The sequence below is a fragment of the Chrysemys picta genome, chromosome 12 (genome assembly GCF_011386835.1).
Source record: "Chrysemys picta bellii isolate R12L10 chromosome 12, ASM1138683v2, whole genome shotgun sequence".
NCBI lineage: Eukaryota > Metazoa > Chordata > Testudines > Emydidae > Chrysemys > Chrysemys picta.
In genome coordinates this window covers 12,634,831-12,652,751 of record NC_088802.1, presented here as the reverse complement: position 1 = coordinate 12,652,751, position 17,921 = coordinate 12,634,831, and the positions used below count along the sequence as shown (strand labels likewise).

Below are 17,921 nucleotides of genomic sequence, written 5' to 3'. Positions count from 1 at the left end.
AGGTTAGCCCCACTCCAGTATATCACCTCCAGATTGATTCCCTGTTTACTTCACCAGTGATGCCAACTTCCAATTTTCTACTTCTTCAACAAGGTATTTTGTGCTTTCACAAAAACCACCCCTTAAGAATGGGGAAAATGGCAGTCAAAATCTATAAAGCCAATATCTTGTCCTGCTTTCGGTCTCTCCTCAAAAGTCATCTCTGCAATGATGCAACCTGAGAATGGCTAGGCAAGTGGTGAGCTGTGATCATCACTATTTGCAGTCAAGGATTTAAGCAATGATTAGATGATAGTGGTGATGTCTTGGTCCCGCTGAACTCAATAAATGTTTTGCCATTGACTTCAGTGGGCCAAGGATTTCCATGGGGGGTGAGCCTCGCAACAGAGTTAAGTGCTGTTCCCTCACCCCAAAATGGTCAATGGATTATCTAATAATCATACATCTATGTAAGCGTGGGGAGAATTTTGTCTAGAATCATAGAATATCAGAGTTGGAAGGGACCTCAAGAGGTCATCTAGTCCAACCCCCTGCTCAAAGCAGGACCAATTTCTAGCTAAATCATCCCAGCCAGGGCTTTGTCAAGCCGGGCCTTAAAAACCTCCAAGGAAGGAGACTCCACCACCTCCCTAGGTAACGCATTCCAGTGTTTCACCACCCTCCTAGTGAAATAGTTTTTCCTGATATCCAACCTGGACCTCCCCCACTGCAACTTGAGGCCATTGCTCCTTGTTCTGTCATCTGCCACCACTGAGAACAGCCGAGCTCCATCCTCTTTGGAACCCCCCTTCAGGTAGTTGAAGGCTGCTATCAAATCACCCCTCATTCTTCTCTTCTGGAGACTAAACAATCCCAGTTCCCTCAGCCTCTCCTCATAAGTCATGTGCTCCAGACCCCTAATCATTTTTGTTGCCCTCCGCTGGACTCTTTCCAATTTTTCCACATCCTTCTTGTAGTGTGGGGCCCAAAACTGGACACAGTATTCCAGATGAGGCCTCACCAATGTCGAATAAAGGGGAACGATCACGTTCCTCGATCTGCTGGCAATGCCCCTACTTATACAGCCCAAAATGCCGTTAGCCTTCTTGGCAACAAGAGCACACTGTTGACTCATATCCAGCTTCTCGTCCACTGTGACCCCTAGGTCCTTTTCTGCAGAAATGCTACCTAGCCATTCAGTCCCTAGTCTGTAGCAGTACATGGGATTCTTCCGTCCTAAGTGCAGGACTCTGCACTTGTCCTTGTTGAACCTCATCAGGTTTTTTTCGGCCCAATCCTCTAATTTGTCTAGGTCCCTCTGTATCCAATCCCTACCCTCTAGTGTATCTACCACGCCTCCTAGTTTAGTGTCATCTGCAAACTTGCTGAGAGTGCAGTCCACACCATCCTCCAGATCATTAATAAAGATATTAAACAAAACCGGCCCCAGGACCGACCCTTGGGGCACTCCGCTTGAAACCGGCTGCCAACTAGACATGGAGCCATTGATCACTACCCGTTGAGCCCGACGATCTAGCCAGCTTTCTATCCACCTTACAGTCCATTCATCCAGCCCATACTTCTTTAACTTGGCGGCAAGAATACTGTGGGAGACCGTATCAAAAGCTTTGCTAAAGTCAAGGAATAACACATCCACTGCTTTCCCCTCATCCACAGAGCCAGTTATCTCATCATAGAAGGCAATTAGGTTAGTCAGGCACGACTTCCCCTTCGTGAATCCATGCTGACTGTTCCTGATCACTTTCCTCTCCTCTAAATGTTTCATAATTGATTCCTTGAGGACCTGCTCCATGATTTTTCCAGGGACTGAGGTGAGGCTGACTGGCCTGTAGTTCCCCGGATCCTCCTTCTTCCCTTTTTTAAAGATGGGCACTACATTAGCCTTTTTCCAGTCATCTGGGACCTCCCCCGATCGCCATGAGTTTTCAAAAATAATGGCTAATGGCTCTGCAATCTCACCCGCCAACTCCTTTAGCACCCTCGGATGCAGCGCATCCGGCCCCATGGACTTGTGCACGTCCAGTTTTTCTAAATAGTCCCGAACCACTTCTTTCTCCACAGAGGGTTGGTCACCTTCTCCCCATGCTGTACTGCCCAGTGCAGCAATCTGGGAGCTGACCTTGTGCGTGAAGACAGAGGCAAAAAAATCATTGAGTACATTAGCTTTTTCCACATCCTCGGTCACTAGGTTGCCTCCCTCATTCAGTAAGGGGCCCACACTTTCCTTGATTTTCTTCTTGTTGCTAACATACCTGAAGAAACCCTTCTTGTTACTCTTAACATTTCTTGCTAACTGCAACTCCAAGTGTGATTTGGCCTTCCTGATTTCACTCCTGCACGCCTGAGCAATATTTTTATACTCCTCCCTGGTCATTTGTCCAATCTTCCACTTCTTGTAAGCTTCTTTTTTGCGTTTAAGATCAGTAAGGATTTCACTGTTTAGCCAAGCTGGTTGCCTGCCATATTTACTATTCTTTCTACACATTGGGATGGTTTGTTCCTGCAACCTCAATAAGGATTCTTTAAAATACAGCCAGCTCTCCTGGACCCCTTTGCCCTTCATGTTATTGTCCCAGGGGATCCTGCCCATCTGTTCCCTGAGGGAGTCAAAGTCTGCTTTTCTGAAGTCCAGGGTCCGTATTCTGCTGCTCTCCTTTCTTCCTTGTGTCAGGATCCTGAACTCGACCATCTCATGGTCACTGCCTCCCAGGTTCCCATCCACTTTTGCTTCCCCTACTAGTTCTTCCCTGTTTGTGAGTAGCAGGTCAAGAAAAGCTTTGCCCCTAGTTGGTTCCTCCAGCACTTGCACCAGGAAATTGTCCTCTACACTATCCAAAAATTTCCTGGATTGCCTGTGCACCGCTGTATTGCTCTCCCAGCAGATATCAGGGTGATTAAAGTCTCCCATGAGAACCAGGGCCTGCGATCTAGCAACTTCTGCTAGTTGCCAGAAGAAAGCCTCGTCCACCTCATCCCCCTGGTCTGGTGGTCTATAGCAGACTCCAACCACGACATCACCCTTGTTGCTCACACTTCTCAACTTTATCCAGAGACTCTCAGGTTTTTCTGCAGTTTCATACCGGAGCTCTGAGCAGTCATACTCCTCTCTTACATACAACGCAACTCCCCCACCTTTTCTGCCCTGCCTGTCCTTCCTGAACAGTTTATATCCATCCATGACAGTACTCCAGTCATGTGAGTTATCCCACCAAGTCTCTGTTATTCCAATCACATCATAGTTCCCTGACTGTGCCAGGACTTCGAGTTCTCCCTGCTTGTTTCCCAGGCTTCTTGCATTTGTGTATAGGCACTTAAGATAACTCATCGATCGTCCCTCTTTCTCAGCATGAGACAGGAGTCCTCCCCTCTTGCGCTCTCCTGCTTGTGCTTCCTCCCAGGATCCCATTTCCCCACTTACCTCAGGGCTTTGGTCTCCTTCCCCCGGTGAACCTAGTTTAAAGCCCTCCTCACTAGGTTAGCCAGCCTACTGTGCCTTCCTTTTACTGTTCACTCAAATGCAGTTAAAGGATTAGAGTGAGAGATTCAAAATCTCCTAAATCAAAGAAAGCAAATGGAACAGAACACATTCTTCAGACAGGTCAATTCCCTCATCATTTCTGGTAGAGAAGTAAAGTAACTAGATTGGTCTTATTACTCTTCAGTCTATACAGTATGGGTGGGTGTGACACTCCATATTCACCACAGTCATATAATTATGATAAGTTTTGTATAAAGTATGCCTTGTAATGTACCATTTTAAGTCTTGATCTATTGAACATTAATATCTTGTTGGATTGTATGTATGTAAAGTTATTAATTTGTGCTATAGGTGTGTTACTGAAAGATGTTGTAAAGTTGGACACATCCACAACTGGCCTTTCAGGTACAATGAAGAGCTAGACAGTGCTAATGGCCCATCAGCTAAGACAATGGACCATGGAAAAGGCTTATCCTCAACTGTGTATGCTTCAGCCAGATTGTGGATGATGGCTGCTATGACTCTTCAAGCATGCAGGGGCATGTGACCAGACCACATGATACTGAACTCCATTTTGGTACCTGTATTTTTCCACAAACTGGGCTGGGAACTTAGCTTGAAACAAAGCGGCTCTCACCATATGGAAAGACTATAAAAGATGGGGTGTGACATCACCAACATCCTCACTCCCTCTGCAAATCAACACTGGAGGAACAACGATTTAACTAGGGAAAGTGCTGATCCCAGACTAAAAAAATTTCTAGCTTATGTATGGACACCTGATGGTACTATTGACACTGCTTGATTCAAATCCTGTGTAGTATATTAGGCTTAGATTGTGTTTTTATTTGCTAGGTGATCTACTTTGATCTCTTTGCTATCACTTAAAATCTATCTTTCTGTAGTTAATAAATCTATTATACATTTTTTTTTAAATGTGGTATGGGTGAAGTGTTTGGGAAAAATCTCAGCTCAGTTAAAGGTTTTGTGCATATTCCTCTCCACATAGCGGTATGGGCAAACTGGGTAATTTTTTTTTCCTGGGTTTAATTTCCTAGGTAACCTGATTTGTTCTGTTTGCTATCACTTACAAATCTCTCTGTAGTTAATAAACTTGTTTTATCTTAACCGGCATGTTTGTGATTGAAGAGTTTGGGAAAAATCTTAGCTCGGTTAACAAAGGCTGTTGCATATCTTCCCCACACTGAGGATTAATTGAAATGAGCTTGAACCGTACAGACCCCTGTGCAGTGCAAGATGGTAGAATTCTGGGTTTAAACTCCAGTAGGGATGCAGGGTTGGGAATCTGGGAAATTGGCTGGTGCCTCTATTGTTGATCCATGAGCGGCTTAGGTAAAGCACTCAGGTGACTGCAGCAGGGCGTGTCCCTGCCTGTGTGGATGCTGGTGGAAGTGCAGGACCGGGAGTGGTCTGCAGCTTGTCACAGCAGCACAGTGTGAGAGGGAGCCCAGGCTGGTATAACAGAGGGCTCAGCTGTACCCCAGTTGGCAGCCATGGGGGAACCATCACAGTGGGAATTTCAAAAGTGCCTAATGTCTAGTCCAGGGGTCGGCAACCTTTCAAAAGTGCTGTGCCGAGTCTTCATTTATTCACTCTGATTTAAGGTTTCATGTGCCAGTAATACATTTTAACGTTTTTAGAAGGTCTCTTTCTATAAGTCTATAATATATAACTAAACTATTGTTGTATGTAAAAGTAAATAAGGTTTTTAAAATGTTTAAGAAGCTTCAATTAAAATGCAGAGACCCCGGACCGGTGGCCAGGACCTGGGCAGTGTGAGTGAGGCTAGTGTAGACAAGGCTAAATTATTGATGTGTACAAGTCCTATTAACATTCAAGGTAATTTGGGGGAGGGGGGAGAGGAGGAAATCACACCATTAACTAATTGGGTTTCTTGCTATTTTTTTGTTTTAAATACACACTTTAGCCTTCATTGCTATTGATTAGTTTTAACACAGCTAATCAGTGGGTTAGAACATAAGAACGGCCATACTGGGTCAGGCCAAAGGTCCATCTACCCCAATATCCTGTCTTCAGACAGTGGCCAATACCAGGGTTGTCATCTTTTTTTTTCCTGTTGCTGTTCAGTGTGTGGTTTTTTATGGTTACTGACCTGATATATAAAATAATGATTCCTTTTCTAGGCTGAGGTGGGTGTTCCTGACCAAACAGGACAAATTCTGATTTGAATTTTCTGTTAGAATGATAGAAGTTTCTGTTTTATACAGTCTGCTGGCTTCTCGGGAATTTGTCTGAGAGGATGAAGGTAAGGGCTGTCCCTTGAGATCTCTCCACAGCACTTCGGGCTCTGGGTACCATCCAGCTGATCGGCACACCACTCGGATCCCTCCATCCTGGTAATCCTCAACAAAGATATGAGGAGCAGAGCCTGAAGCTAGAGACAAATGAATAAATCCATGTTGATTTATGCATATATTGAGCCTTGAGAATAAGAATTTAAACTTCCCCTTTATTCCCAATGCTCATGGACTCAGGAAACTATATGAACAAGAAATTGTAATTATTTCATGGAGCTGGAGGGAAACCTTTCTCCTCAGTGTTGTTCCATCCAAGGATCCACATAGAGCACAGAACTGCATTTCTGAATTATATGAACCCCTTTAACTGATGATTTAGTTTAGCAGATTAAAAAAAAAAAACACAGAAAAATAAACCTTGTATTTCAAATGTACCTTCAGGTGAAATGTCTCCTCTTTGATCATAATCAGTCTAGTCTACCTGGCCCTGCAAATACAATATCAGAGCAGAAGGGGAGAAATTTCTGGACATCCCCTTGAGCATCTTGAACTGCCTCATGATTGGTGAAAATCAGTGGAGACTAGCCTACCACAGGATCAATTCTTCCTCCTCAAAGTTTTATGTAGCCTTCAGCAGAATGAATACCAGAGTGTCCCAGGGCCAGCAGATCACTAGGTTCTCTTTTTCAGATGTGGAGTATCTAGTGCCAATAGGATATTGAATGGACATTCCTGGCCAGCACGGATGTGACTATTTTTTATAATTAATTCCAAGTTAAAGTGAAGACTGCAGGTTTGTCTCACTATAAAGGTCTGTCCCATCATTTAGTGTTGGAAGGGTATTTTCATTTAGGGCTGATTACCTCAGGAAACTAAAATTTAGTCCTGGGCATTAGATTTTAGCTACGTGAAAACAGGAAATCGGGTGTTATTTCTCTATTTGACTCTCTTCCTCCATACCCTTAAAGTGACAAAATAGTTAGATGACTATTGATGAAGAAGGCACAATAATTCAAGTGCCCTTTCTCCAACTGTCTTCACGTTCGGTACAAGAATTCTGCCTCAGCAACAGATCAGGAGTAAAATAGTCAAAGTTATCTGACTTAGGAACTTAAGTCCAATTTTCAAAAGTGACACACTGGAGTTCCTGTGAGGAAATGAATGAGGGCTTGTCTACTTTTTTTTTTTTTTAATTTAAATTAGATTTGTGAACATTCATTGTTACAGAATAATTATTCTGAAATAATTGTGTCCCCATGCCTGTCTTTTACCCATTTTCCTTTGAATTAGTGCATAAACAGGGCAGAGACATTTTGGAATAGGCACTCAGCGTTCTGCATTGCCCTGCTGCTGGGCTTTATGCATTCTGGAATTTCTGTCCTGGTGCACTGTGAGATACCTACAGAATTCTGGTGGCTTCTGGTAATTTGGGGTAACAGTAGCAAATTCTCATGAATTCTCTTCACACATCATGTGATTCTTCTGTTTTTTGTGAGTCAGTACAATTTTCAAATTGCTGTCAGCCAGTACGGCGGGAACATGCTGTGTGCCATTGTCCAGGCACTCATTAACACACAGAAGCTGTTGCACATGTATTTGTGATCACATAACCCAGTGGCTTTGGGAGTCTGACACCAAGCTACTGCACCGATTTCGGTAGAGAGGAGGAAGCAACTTAGCAGGTAATTGTAGACAAAAATATTTCTTGGAGCAGCTTTGCTTGACTGAGCACTGCGTTGTGAGCTCAGGAAGTCAGCACTGACTGGTAGGAAAGGCTCATGATGTGGTCCTGGGATGACCAGTAATGGAGGCAGAATGGCCGGATGACAAGGAGCACTTTCCTAGAGATCTGTGCAGAGCTCACCCTGCAGCTCCAGCAGCATCACACCAACATGAGAGCTCCCCTCTGTGTGGAGAAGCACGTGGCCATCACCACCTGGAATGTCTCCATCGCTGATTGCTACCAGTCAGTAACTCACCAACCTGGTGTTGGTAGCTCAGCCATCAGGGCTGTTGCTATGGAGGCATGCACTGCTATAAAGAAGGTGCCAATGGCACAGGTCATAAAGCCTGGCCACGCATAGGGGATTTGTATGGCTTTTAAAGTGGATTATCCAATTTGCATTAACTGGGCAGTTATTTTGGAAGAAGATTTGCATCATGTGGACACAGCCCATATTTATTAAAAAGTGTTGCAGTTAGTGCAAAATAAACCCCAGAGTTGATGAGCCTTTCAAATCACTCAGAGCCATCCCAGAAAAAAAATACAGACACAAGATACTGACCTGCCACCTTTAGTTCCAGTAGTGCTTCTTCATAAAAGATACTGTCTAGAACTAAACAGTGGTACTGTCCTTCATCAGAGAGTCTGATACTGAAAATTCTCAAGGCAACACTCCCATTGGTGAGACCATCTTTCAAAAGCTCTGTCCTCCCCTGATATTCTGGCATCTGCAGCCCATACTGGTCCTTTCCATCACTATAGCGATGAACAAATGGGGAGATCTGGGACCGGAACCATGTCACCTCCATCTTCTCAGCACTCATCCTAGGGGACAGGTGACAGGGTAACACAATCTCTTCATCCACAATGGCAGTGACAGGGTGGTCAGGTCCAACCACTTTAAATTGTGCTGTGGAATGTACCAGGAAACAAAGAAAATAAACTCAGAGAGAAAATCCATGTACATTTAATCAGTTTTCAGAGTAGCAGCCGTGTTAGTCTGTATCCTCAAAAAGAACAGGAGTACTTGTGGCACCTTAGAGACTAACAAATTTATTAGAGCATAAGCTTTCGTGGGCTACAACCCACTTCTTCGGATGCTAGCCCACAAAAGCTTATGCTCTAATAAATTTTTTAGTCTCTAAGGTGCCACAAGTACTCCTGTTCATTTAATCAGTGGTACACATAAGACAGGTCCAGTTTTATGTATTTTATATTTCATGGAGCTATTTCATAGATTCAAAGGCCAGAAGGGACCTTTGTGATCACCTGGTCTGACCTGCATAACATAGGCCATAGAATTTCTCTATGGCAAAGGCAGAGCCTTCCCTCACCGGGAATCGAAACCAGACTATGGCAATGACAGCACCAAATGCTCATCACTAGAATACCAGGGAGAAGTGCTCTGTCAATGAACACTCTGTGTTACGGATTTTCATATGGATTTTTCAAGAAAAAATGTGTAATTGTTATATACACACACACACGTATATATATAAATAAATGCTGACATTCTCAGTGCTCATCCTGGGGAGCATGGTAACAAAATATGATCATTGACAAGGTCAGTGACAGCATGAGCAGGTCTAATCATCGTACACTGTGCTGTTAAATGTACCAGGACCAGGGCTGGCCCTACACCAAATTGTGCCCCAGGAAAGAAACATCTTCGGCATCCCCCCACCCTCCATTTGTTAAATCTTTGAATACCTTATTTTTTTTACCACATTTGTAGTAACTCATTTCAGGACTTTGATGCACATTTTCTCTCTGTCACATAAGATGATAAATGTGCATGCTAGGATCTGTAAATCTTCTAGAAACTTTTTAGTTTTAAGAATAACTGAAATGTACCAACATCAAGAAATTTAACTGTGCACCAACACTGGGTGGACAAGTATTAAATAGTGTTACATAGGGTTACCATACGTCCTCTTTTTCCTGGACATGTCCGGCTTTTCAGCAGTCAAACCCCCGTCCGGGGGGAATTGCCAAAAAGCCGAACATGTCCGGGAAAATGGCGGCTCTGCTCCTCCCCGACTCTTCGGCTCTGTTTAAGAGCCGGGCTGCCCGAGTGCTACCGGCTTCGGGCAGCCCCCATGCCTCCGGACCCTGCGCCGCCGGAACCCGGGAGGGGAAGTGCCCGGCTGGGGGCACGGGGTCCGGAGGCATAGGGGCTGCCCAAAGCCCGAGCGCTACCGGCTTCACGGTTTGCCGGGCTGCCTCCAGACCCTGCGCCCCTAGCTGGGCGCTTCCCCTCCTGGGCTCCAGCTGCGCTGGGGAAGCGCTGGCTGGGGGCGCAGGGTCTGGGGGCTGCCCGGCAAACCCTGAAGCCGGTAGCACTAGGGCAGCCCTTTCCCCTTGGCTGGGAGTGGGAGGGAGGAGGGGGCGGAGTTAGGGCGGGGAAGGGGCGGAGTTGGGGCAGGGCTAGGGGGAAATGGGCAGGGCCAGGGCCCGTGGAGGGTCCTCTTTTTTTATTTATGAGATATGGTAACCCTAGTGTTACAGTATGTGACAGACTTAGAATGTGAACAGGGCCAGATTTAGGGGCATTTTACTTCAAACATTATATTTTCCCTTTTATCGCTAACAATAAAAACAGCATCCTGAGCCTGGCACCCCCCGAGCCCAGCACCCCAGGCAGTCACCTGTGTCACCTGTCCCTAAATCCGGCCCTGACCAGCACACAAAAGAAAAGTAATTTAAAGAGAAAAAATATTTTACATCTGCCCCCTCAATTCTGCTGCCCCTGGCAGTAGCATGCTCTGCATAGAGAGTAGGATTAGGCCTGGTAAATTAGGAAAAGAAAGTGGAGGAAATTTTAAGAGGCTGGGGACCTGATCCCAATCCTGATGATGTCAATGGAAAGAATCCCAGTGATTTCAATGGGATTTGGATCAGGACCTCAGGGTCTTGCCAGTTTAAAGTGCTCAGGTTTGCAGCGTGCAAATCCCATTATCACCTGAGGACAAGTTGGCTGTTCCTGCAGAATGTCACCTCCTCTTTCCTTATCTGTGCTCTTCAAACAGAATTCTGTGACCCTAGCATTGGGATCTGCTCTGGCTCCCGGTATATTTCTGGTGCAATTCAAGGTGTTTGGTTTTTGACACATGAAGCACTAAATGGTTTAGGACCAGGCTACCCCCTCTCTCCTCATGTGCTACAATGGTGGCGGACAGCAGCTGGGATGCTCAGTCTTACAGTCCCACTGGTTTTAGTGGGAGAAGAATGGTGGTGGGAAGCTTTCAGTGAAGGATCTTCAACTCTATAACACCCCATTGGTCTGGTGCACCTAGAGTCCATTCTCTGTCGGGAAGGGGATGGATGGAAGAGGATGTAATTGAGATAAGGTGTGTTGGGGAGTTATTAGTCCTGAAGGCTTAGGGAGGCAGGAAGATGTTTTTAAAACAAACCAAACAAAAGCAACCAACCAACCAAACTGCTATTGGTCCATTCACCTTTGTATTTGCAACTAAAGAGAGAGCGATGGGCTCTTTTTATAAATATAAAACCTAATCATTGTAATGGTTTAGGTTTGTATTACTCTGCAGTAAAAGAGTGTCCATCCAATGAGCTGGGCCTTCTTGGCAATCTTTACAAAATACATGTATGAACAAACAGACGGCAAATTACCCCAAGGTCAGATCAAATACTCCAGCAACAACAGAAACACAGCTAAAAACAACAAGTAAGGCCCTGTTCCCGCCCCGTGCTTACATTTACACACTGGGATTACTTCCATTGACTTCCATGGGACTGCTCACAGTGCATACAGTTCAGCCCATTTGTAAGGCACTGCAGGCCTGGGGCCGAAACAAACACCTATAGGAAGCAGCAGAGGCCGTGAGGATTCCTACCTGGTTCCAACTTGTGAACGTAAACAGTTATAAAATAAATAATAAAGCCAGGCAGAGAGAAGCTGAATCCGGAGCTGTGGCAGAATGAGAGAACCTTCATTTTCATTGAAACGTCATCTAGACAACAGGAAGAGTAAAAAGAACACAACAGTAAAACTTAATGAGTAGGCTGCAGTGATTAGGACAAGCTGGATATTAGAGTTTGAGGAACAGAAGATTGCAAAGGACACATTAAATAAAAATAGGGATAAATGCATTGTGATGTGAACTCATTTGCATATTATGCAGTGACAGCAGTCATCCCGCAGTCTGCACAAAAAAGAGCAGATCAGTGTAAAATGACATTAATGTCCCATGACATCCCCCCTCACCCCCCCGCAAAAAAAAAAAAAAAAAAGAGAGAGAGAATGAACTCCTCTGAATATGAATTAAGGGCAGGATTTTGAAAATCACTGAGCACTGGCCTAATTGTGTCCCACTGAAGTCAACGGGAAAACTTGAAATGACTTATGGCACAGCAAGGTTAGACCAATACTGAGAGGTTTAAATAATCTGACCCTAAAATAGTAGGTGTCAGGATATTTCCTTTTTGTAATTAAAATGACAGCTTTAGAATTTTTTCTTCACAACAATCCCATAACCCCCTCTCTCTCGGACACAGATTTTTCTGTTCCCATCATGGGAAATAATAAGCCAATGTAATAGGTAAAGTTGAATATGCTGTACATAAAACATAACAGGTGGGAAATAGATAGGAACAGAACATGTTATGATATTTTGTTTTTATTGCCATAGCATGTAGGCACCAGTCATTGATCAGGACCCCATTGAGGGGGACACTGTACAAAACATGTAACAAAATCCAGATCTCTGCTCATGTAGGAGATCTCCTCATTCATGGATCTCTATTCTGCCACACGGATAAAAAAAATGTATGTTTTTTTTTGTTAAGTTGCCTTTTGGTTTCTAAGATTTTAGGTCACACTCAAGTCATATTCTCAAGCTTTTTTCTGCAATCACAAAGGCTAGAAACTTTCTTTAAAAATTAAAACTGAAATTCTCTCATAATCACAGGACAAGAACAGTTGGGGTTTTAAAGAAAATATCAAATATTTCAAGATTGATGATAAAATTATGAGAGAATTGACACCACTTGATTAGTTCAATATATTTAATTATACAATAAATGGAAAAAAATGGCATTCAGAACAATGCAGAAATAACCACAAACGCTTTCTTGTGATTTAATTTAAAAATAAATATTTCAAAATGAATTTTTCAAATAAATTTCAAATGACAAGTTCAAACTAAAAGAAATGACAAGATTTGTTTTTATTATTGCTATTATGTTTCTCCTGCATCATTTCTTAAAAAAAAAAAAAAAAAAAAAAAGAGTGAGAGCAAGAAAATGGGAAAGTCCCAAAACCCACTCCGCAAAACTTAAAGTGTGTGTGTCCATTTTTTCCAAATGACTTCAAGCTGTTGTTTTTTATAAAAAGGAAAGATCCATAAACATTTCAAATCAAACAAACAAAAATCATACAATTTTTTTGATGAAAAATATTTTCCCCCTTTTAAATCATGTCCACAGATACCCTCATGAATTCTCCCCACTGACGGCTTTTCGCACAGGAAATAACCTGTCTCACAGGTTTGTTACAAGGGCCTTTCTTGCCATTATGCCATCAAATCTTCCCTAAACACAGGACCATAAAAATCACCCCTGCTGGCCACCCTTCTACAGCTCTATGGCCACAAAGATAGGAGGCAACATTAATTTATCACAGGATAATAATGCAGTGTGTACAAACTGATCACTCAGTGGTTGTTGTGGATCACTTGACATGCATACCGAAGACCAATACCAAGATATTCAGCAATACATTTCAAAGGGTGCTTCATTTTAGGCACATGCTTAATTCTCTCTGATCTCAAAATGAATAAAGGCTGTAATTTGTTTCCATTGATTCTGGACAAAATTGGACTTTTTTCCCTTTAAAGTATCAGAACCAAAAGGACTCAGCCCCACAGTCAGGTCGAAAACTACTGACTACAAGCAGGCCAGGAAACTATACCAATTGCAGTTGAGTTTGTAGCCCTATGTTTCTTCCTATATTCTAAATACAGGAAGTTACTTTGTTACAAATCTCCCCTTAACATCACTAAAAACTGGATTGGGCCCAGGGTTCTTGAGTGAAACACAGTAACAGAGGAAACGAATTACTTATTGAATATACTGTAAAAATCCAGCAGTGCCAGGAAATTGATCTGAAATGTAGTTTGCAGGTATGTATTTTGAATGTACATACTGTATGAGGGACTGTTTCCATAAAGAGCAAAACAAATTCTCCTGGGATTATCAAATCTTTGTGTTATTAACAATCTGTCCAAGAAAAAGCCCTGAATATTCTAAACTCAAGCAGCCAAAGTTCACCTACCTGATTGATCCTTCTGAGACCTTTCATGGTGGTTAGGGTGCGGTCTGTCCTTCTGAAATCCTCATGCTTTGTCGAGATAGTCCTTAAAATATCAATTATTTCATTTCATCACGATGCCCGGCTACTACTGGATATAAAATAGCTGCAGTTTGATCAAAGCCTTTCTAGCCGTTTTTGTTTGTTTGTTTGTTTGTTTTGGTTTTTGTTGTTGTTCCAGACGGATAAACGCGCTTTCTTCTTGCAGGATTCACTGAGTTTGAAAGTGAAAGTAACCGGGAAACTTGTAAATGGCGGTAATTGCAAACCCCGTGAGTAAGAATCGCCTCTTAAAGAAACAGCCACATTGCTACTGAGGTAGAACTGGCAGTACCCGAAGATTCAAATATTCTGGTACTTCAAATGACCTGAATACAAGAGTGATTTTGAAAAGACTTGATCTTGCTTTTGTGTGAACTGTAGTAAATGTCACAAATAATAATTACTTTTTATATTGTGTCACCAGAATAAAAATTCCCCTGTGGATAGTTAGAAATAATATTAATAATACCTTTGCAGTGATAAACTGGAATTTAGGGTGAACCTAATTTTTTTATGACTGTAACATCAGAAGATTGAAGTTCTGACCATCTGTATGGCCAAGATTCAGTCTGAGGCTGAAAAGAGACATTAGAGAATAGTATTAAGGAATCCAGAGTTGTGACTGGATACCAAACCAAGCTCTATCCCGGAATAAGTGACAGGTTGGAAATACTAATTGTAACACTGCCAGGGCCAGCTCTAGGTATTTTGCCGCCCCAAGCAAAAAAGTTTTTGGCTGTCCCCCACCCCAGCCCTGGGCTGTCCCCCCCAACCCGTGCCTTCCCCCACCCCCTGCTGCCCCAGCCCTGGGCTCTCTCTCCCCCCCCCCACCTGCACCCCCTGCCGCCCCAGCCCTGGGCTCTCTCTTTCCCCCCCCCCACCTGCACCCCCTGCTGCCCCAGCCCTGGGCTCCCCCCACAAACGTGACCTCCTCGTTCACCACAGCAATCCCCGTTTACACTTGCAGTGGGGATCAAACCATTTCTCCTATTTTTATTTCACTTTAGTATAAATCTCACCCCACCCGTCCCCCGCAACCCCATCTTTAGTGCTCCAAATGCACATGGAAGGCATAGGGACTAACCCTCTTGTACCTGGAAAGGGATGGGGATCTAGTAAAGAGGCCTCAGGCAGAGGAGCGGGTGTGGGGGTGCTTGGGGGCTCTACACTGGCAGAGAGGCGGGGTGTGATGTACTCGCGGAGGAGGGTGGAGGAGGAGAGGGGGTATCAGGAGGGTTGCGGGAGAAGAGGTGCAGGGGAAGGGGGAGGTGCGGGAAGAGAGGGCTGGGGGAGGGTACAAGGGGAGAGGTGTGGGTGAAGGGAGAGTACAAGGGGAAGGGGTGCAGCGAAGGAGCGATGGGGGGAGGTACAAGTGGAGGGGCTGCGAGCGGGATGGGGGGTACAAGGGCTGAGAGGAGCAGGTGCTGACAGCTGCTTCCCCAGCCCCCTGCAGGCATAGCCGAGAGGACGGACACTGACCCCCAGGTGCCTGAACTGTGGGGGTCCCCCGGCAGGGCAGTATCCCCCGCTGCCCCGCTCGGAGCCGTGCTCTGTCTCTCCCCGCCCAGGGCAGGCAGCGCGGGGCTGAGGCGGGGGAGGTGCGCGGTGGGCTGGGTCCGGGGGCAGGAGGGGGCGGCGGCAGCTCCCTGGCAGCTCGGGCTGCCCAGTCACTCGCCCTGTCAGTGCGCGAGCCGGGATCCGCCCCCTGCCCAGCCCGGCGGCGCCTGCCCAGCCCCCTCGGGCGGGGAAACGCCGCGCCGCCCTGGGGAGACTCAGAGCAGCAGCGGCAGCAGGACCCCTCCCCCCTCCCTGCCTCCTGGGCCCCACTTCCCTCCCCCCGCCCCGGCTCCTCACCCCCAGGCTGGGCTGCAGGTCAGGCTGCCCGGCCGCTGGAGAGCCGGAGCATCATCCCCCGGAGCTGAGCCCCTCTCGCCGCCGCAGCCGGGCTCAGCTCCGGGGATGACGCTCCGGCTCTCCAGCGGCCGGGCAGCCTGAACTGCCGTCCAGCCTGTGCGACTCCGGCTGCCATGAGCGCCATCTAGCGACTGCAGCCAGAACTGCAGCGTCAGTTCCAGCTCAGCCTGAAAGCCTCAGCTGACAGGGAACAGCTTGGTTCAGGGCCGGCTCCGGCTCTTTGCGCCCCAAGAAAAAAAAAGGGGGGGGGCTGGAGTGCTGCCCCTTGGAAAGTGCTGCCCCAAGCACATGCTTGGAACGCTGGTGCCTAGATCCGGCCCTGTTAGTGGGTTCAGTTGAGTTAAGGGTGACCCCACCCCCCCCAATCAGGACCAGCTCAGCACAGTTCTGCTGCCCTTTACTCACACAATCAGGATAACAACATCCCATGACCCCTGAATTCAATACTCAACTGATTTGTAACCCAACATCAGCCAAAACTGATCACTTGGGCAATATTACACAGCTCTGTCTGCTAGGTACCTGGGCAGAGTGGGTGTGTTCATGTGAATACAGCCTGGTCCAGAAAATTCCTCCTCTTCCCCCCCCTCGCTCATCACTAGCTGTCAGGGTACAGTTCATTCACCCAGGTCAAAGGATACACCCAGGTCAAAGGATAAAACAAAAATCATTCCCCTACCTTGTGTCTATGTAACAAATGTCACCACAGCTCCAGGGTCTCTGGGGAGCTCCTGGCTACCCCTTTCCTTTGAGTTACTTTGAATCCAGCAGAAGCCTTTTTAATAAAGTAGTTTATTCTAAAGTATAGATTGTTTCATCTGAGCATCTGGGGTAATTCTAGTGGTTTCTAATGCATGTTTGAATTCTTCCCACTCTCTGTGCACTGACTGCAAGTCAATGCTAGAGGGAGAGGAGGGGAATAGCAAGAAATCACATGATGTTATTGGCATGAAGAGACAAAAAAAAGAATTCAACATTCCTTTTATGGAACACAACAGTGATTTCTGCCAAGTCGTCCGCTTCTCACACAGCTGGTTGGAACGGAGTCGCAAGAGAGTTTTGCGAGGTGGTGATTTTTTTTTTTAAACCTCTCCCAGCAACCAAAAGCTTGGTCCAAGCAACAGGAAAGCTTGGGTGGAGCAACAGGGAGAGAGTTCATGGTTTGGGCTCATTTAATTGTGCATTTCTTTGTATTCAAATGCATCTTGGTGTTGCAAGTCGAACCCTGGTTTATAATAACCCTGTGAGTTTAACTCTGGATTTCTGAGTTTTCTCATATTTGCTTAGTAGTCACCTATTGACAATTCATTTCAATAACTGAGGGCTTAGTGAAACTGCCCACTGCAAGTATAAAGCTAACGGTGAAGGAGACAGCTTTCTTAAGAGTTAGTCCAAGGCCGTTGGTTGAACTTCTGCCATTCTGAGAACCAAGAAAATAATAATAATAAAGAAAAAATATTATCTTGTCTTTCAAGTGCAAGCTGCATGGCTCTGACCTGCCTCTGCCAATAACCATACAATGCAGAGGAATAATTAATTTAAAAAGGAATATCCGTGAGCAATTTTTCCTCTGGTAAGTGGGGAATAAAGTAGAAATGTACCACACATACAGATAGTAGTTGTGCCACTGAATGTGGGGCTTTTCTTATATGCTAACAGTCTGTATTACGATAGAGTGTCTGCACTAAAATAAATTTTGAGAGATCATTTCCCTACAAACCCTACATTTTGTTTATTAGAACATTTTTCATATAAACTTTTGGTGTTCAGTTCCTGGGGTTTAGTCTTGTATGTAACTTTTTTTAAAGTTAATTTAAAACTCAAAACAAGAACAAAACCAAACAAAACCTGTCCTTTAAGAGGCTCCAACTTCATACAAAAGTTTTCTATTCAGAAATGGGATAATGAAACTGACCATTATCTATATCTCACTGGCCTAAAAAATAAAGAAAAAAATAAATATATAATAGTATTAGATGCTTCCCATTCTCAGATACTATTTCTCTGTATTATGAATACAAATATTAAGACTGAGAGATTATTTTTATCCACACCTCTTTTTACTATTGATTATCAGCTGGGTGAAATGTATCTATTGCCGTGAAATTTATCCGAATTAGTCTTATCCCACATATTTTAAAGTTAGAGTAACCT

The 17,921-nt window shown here is 44.8% G+C and overlaps 1 protein-coding gene across 17 annotated transcripts in view; it reads right to left on the bottom strand.

Moving 5' to 3' along the window:
* The window catches only part of LOC101940198 (butyrophilin subfamily 1 member A1-like), a 181,211-nt gene extending 164,510 nt beyond the window's left edge, over positions 1–16,701 (bottom strand). For 5 of the 17 annotated variants that reach the window (XM_065564712.1, XM_065564715.1, XM_065564716.1 and 2 more), the window contains exons 1-4: positions 13,776–14,204; positions 11,338–11,454; positions 8,043–8,390; positions 5,613–5,894 (exon numbers count right to left, since the gene is read on the bottom strand). In XM_065564712.1, coding sequence (XP_065420784.1) covers positions 5,613–5,894; positions 8,043–8,390; positions 11,338–11,443 — 736 coding nt within the window. In that variant the 5' untranslated portion in view covers positions 11,444–11,454; positions 13,776–14,204. Of the gene's footprint in view, positions 1–5,612; positions 5,895–8,042; positions 8,391–11,337; positions 11,455–13,775; positions 14,214–14,322; positions 14,515–16,446 lie in introns of those variants that run through there. The other 12 variants (XM_065564697.1, XM_065564702.1, XM_065564708.1 and 9 more) reach the window with 10 other exon arrangements.
* Positions 16,702–17,921: the final 1,220 nt, after the last annotated feature.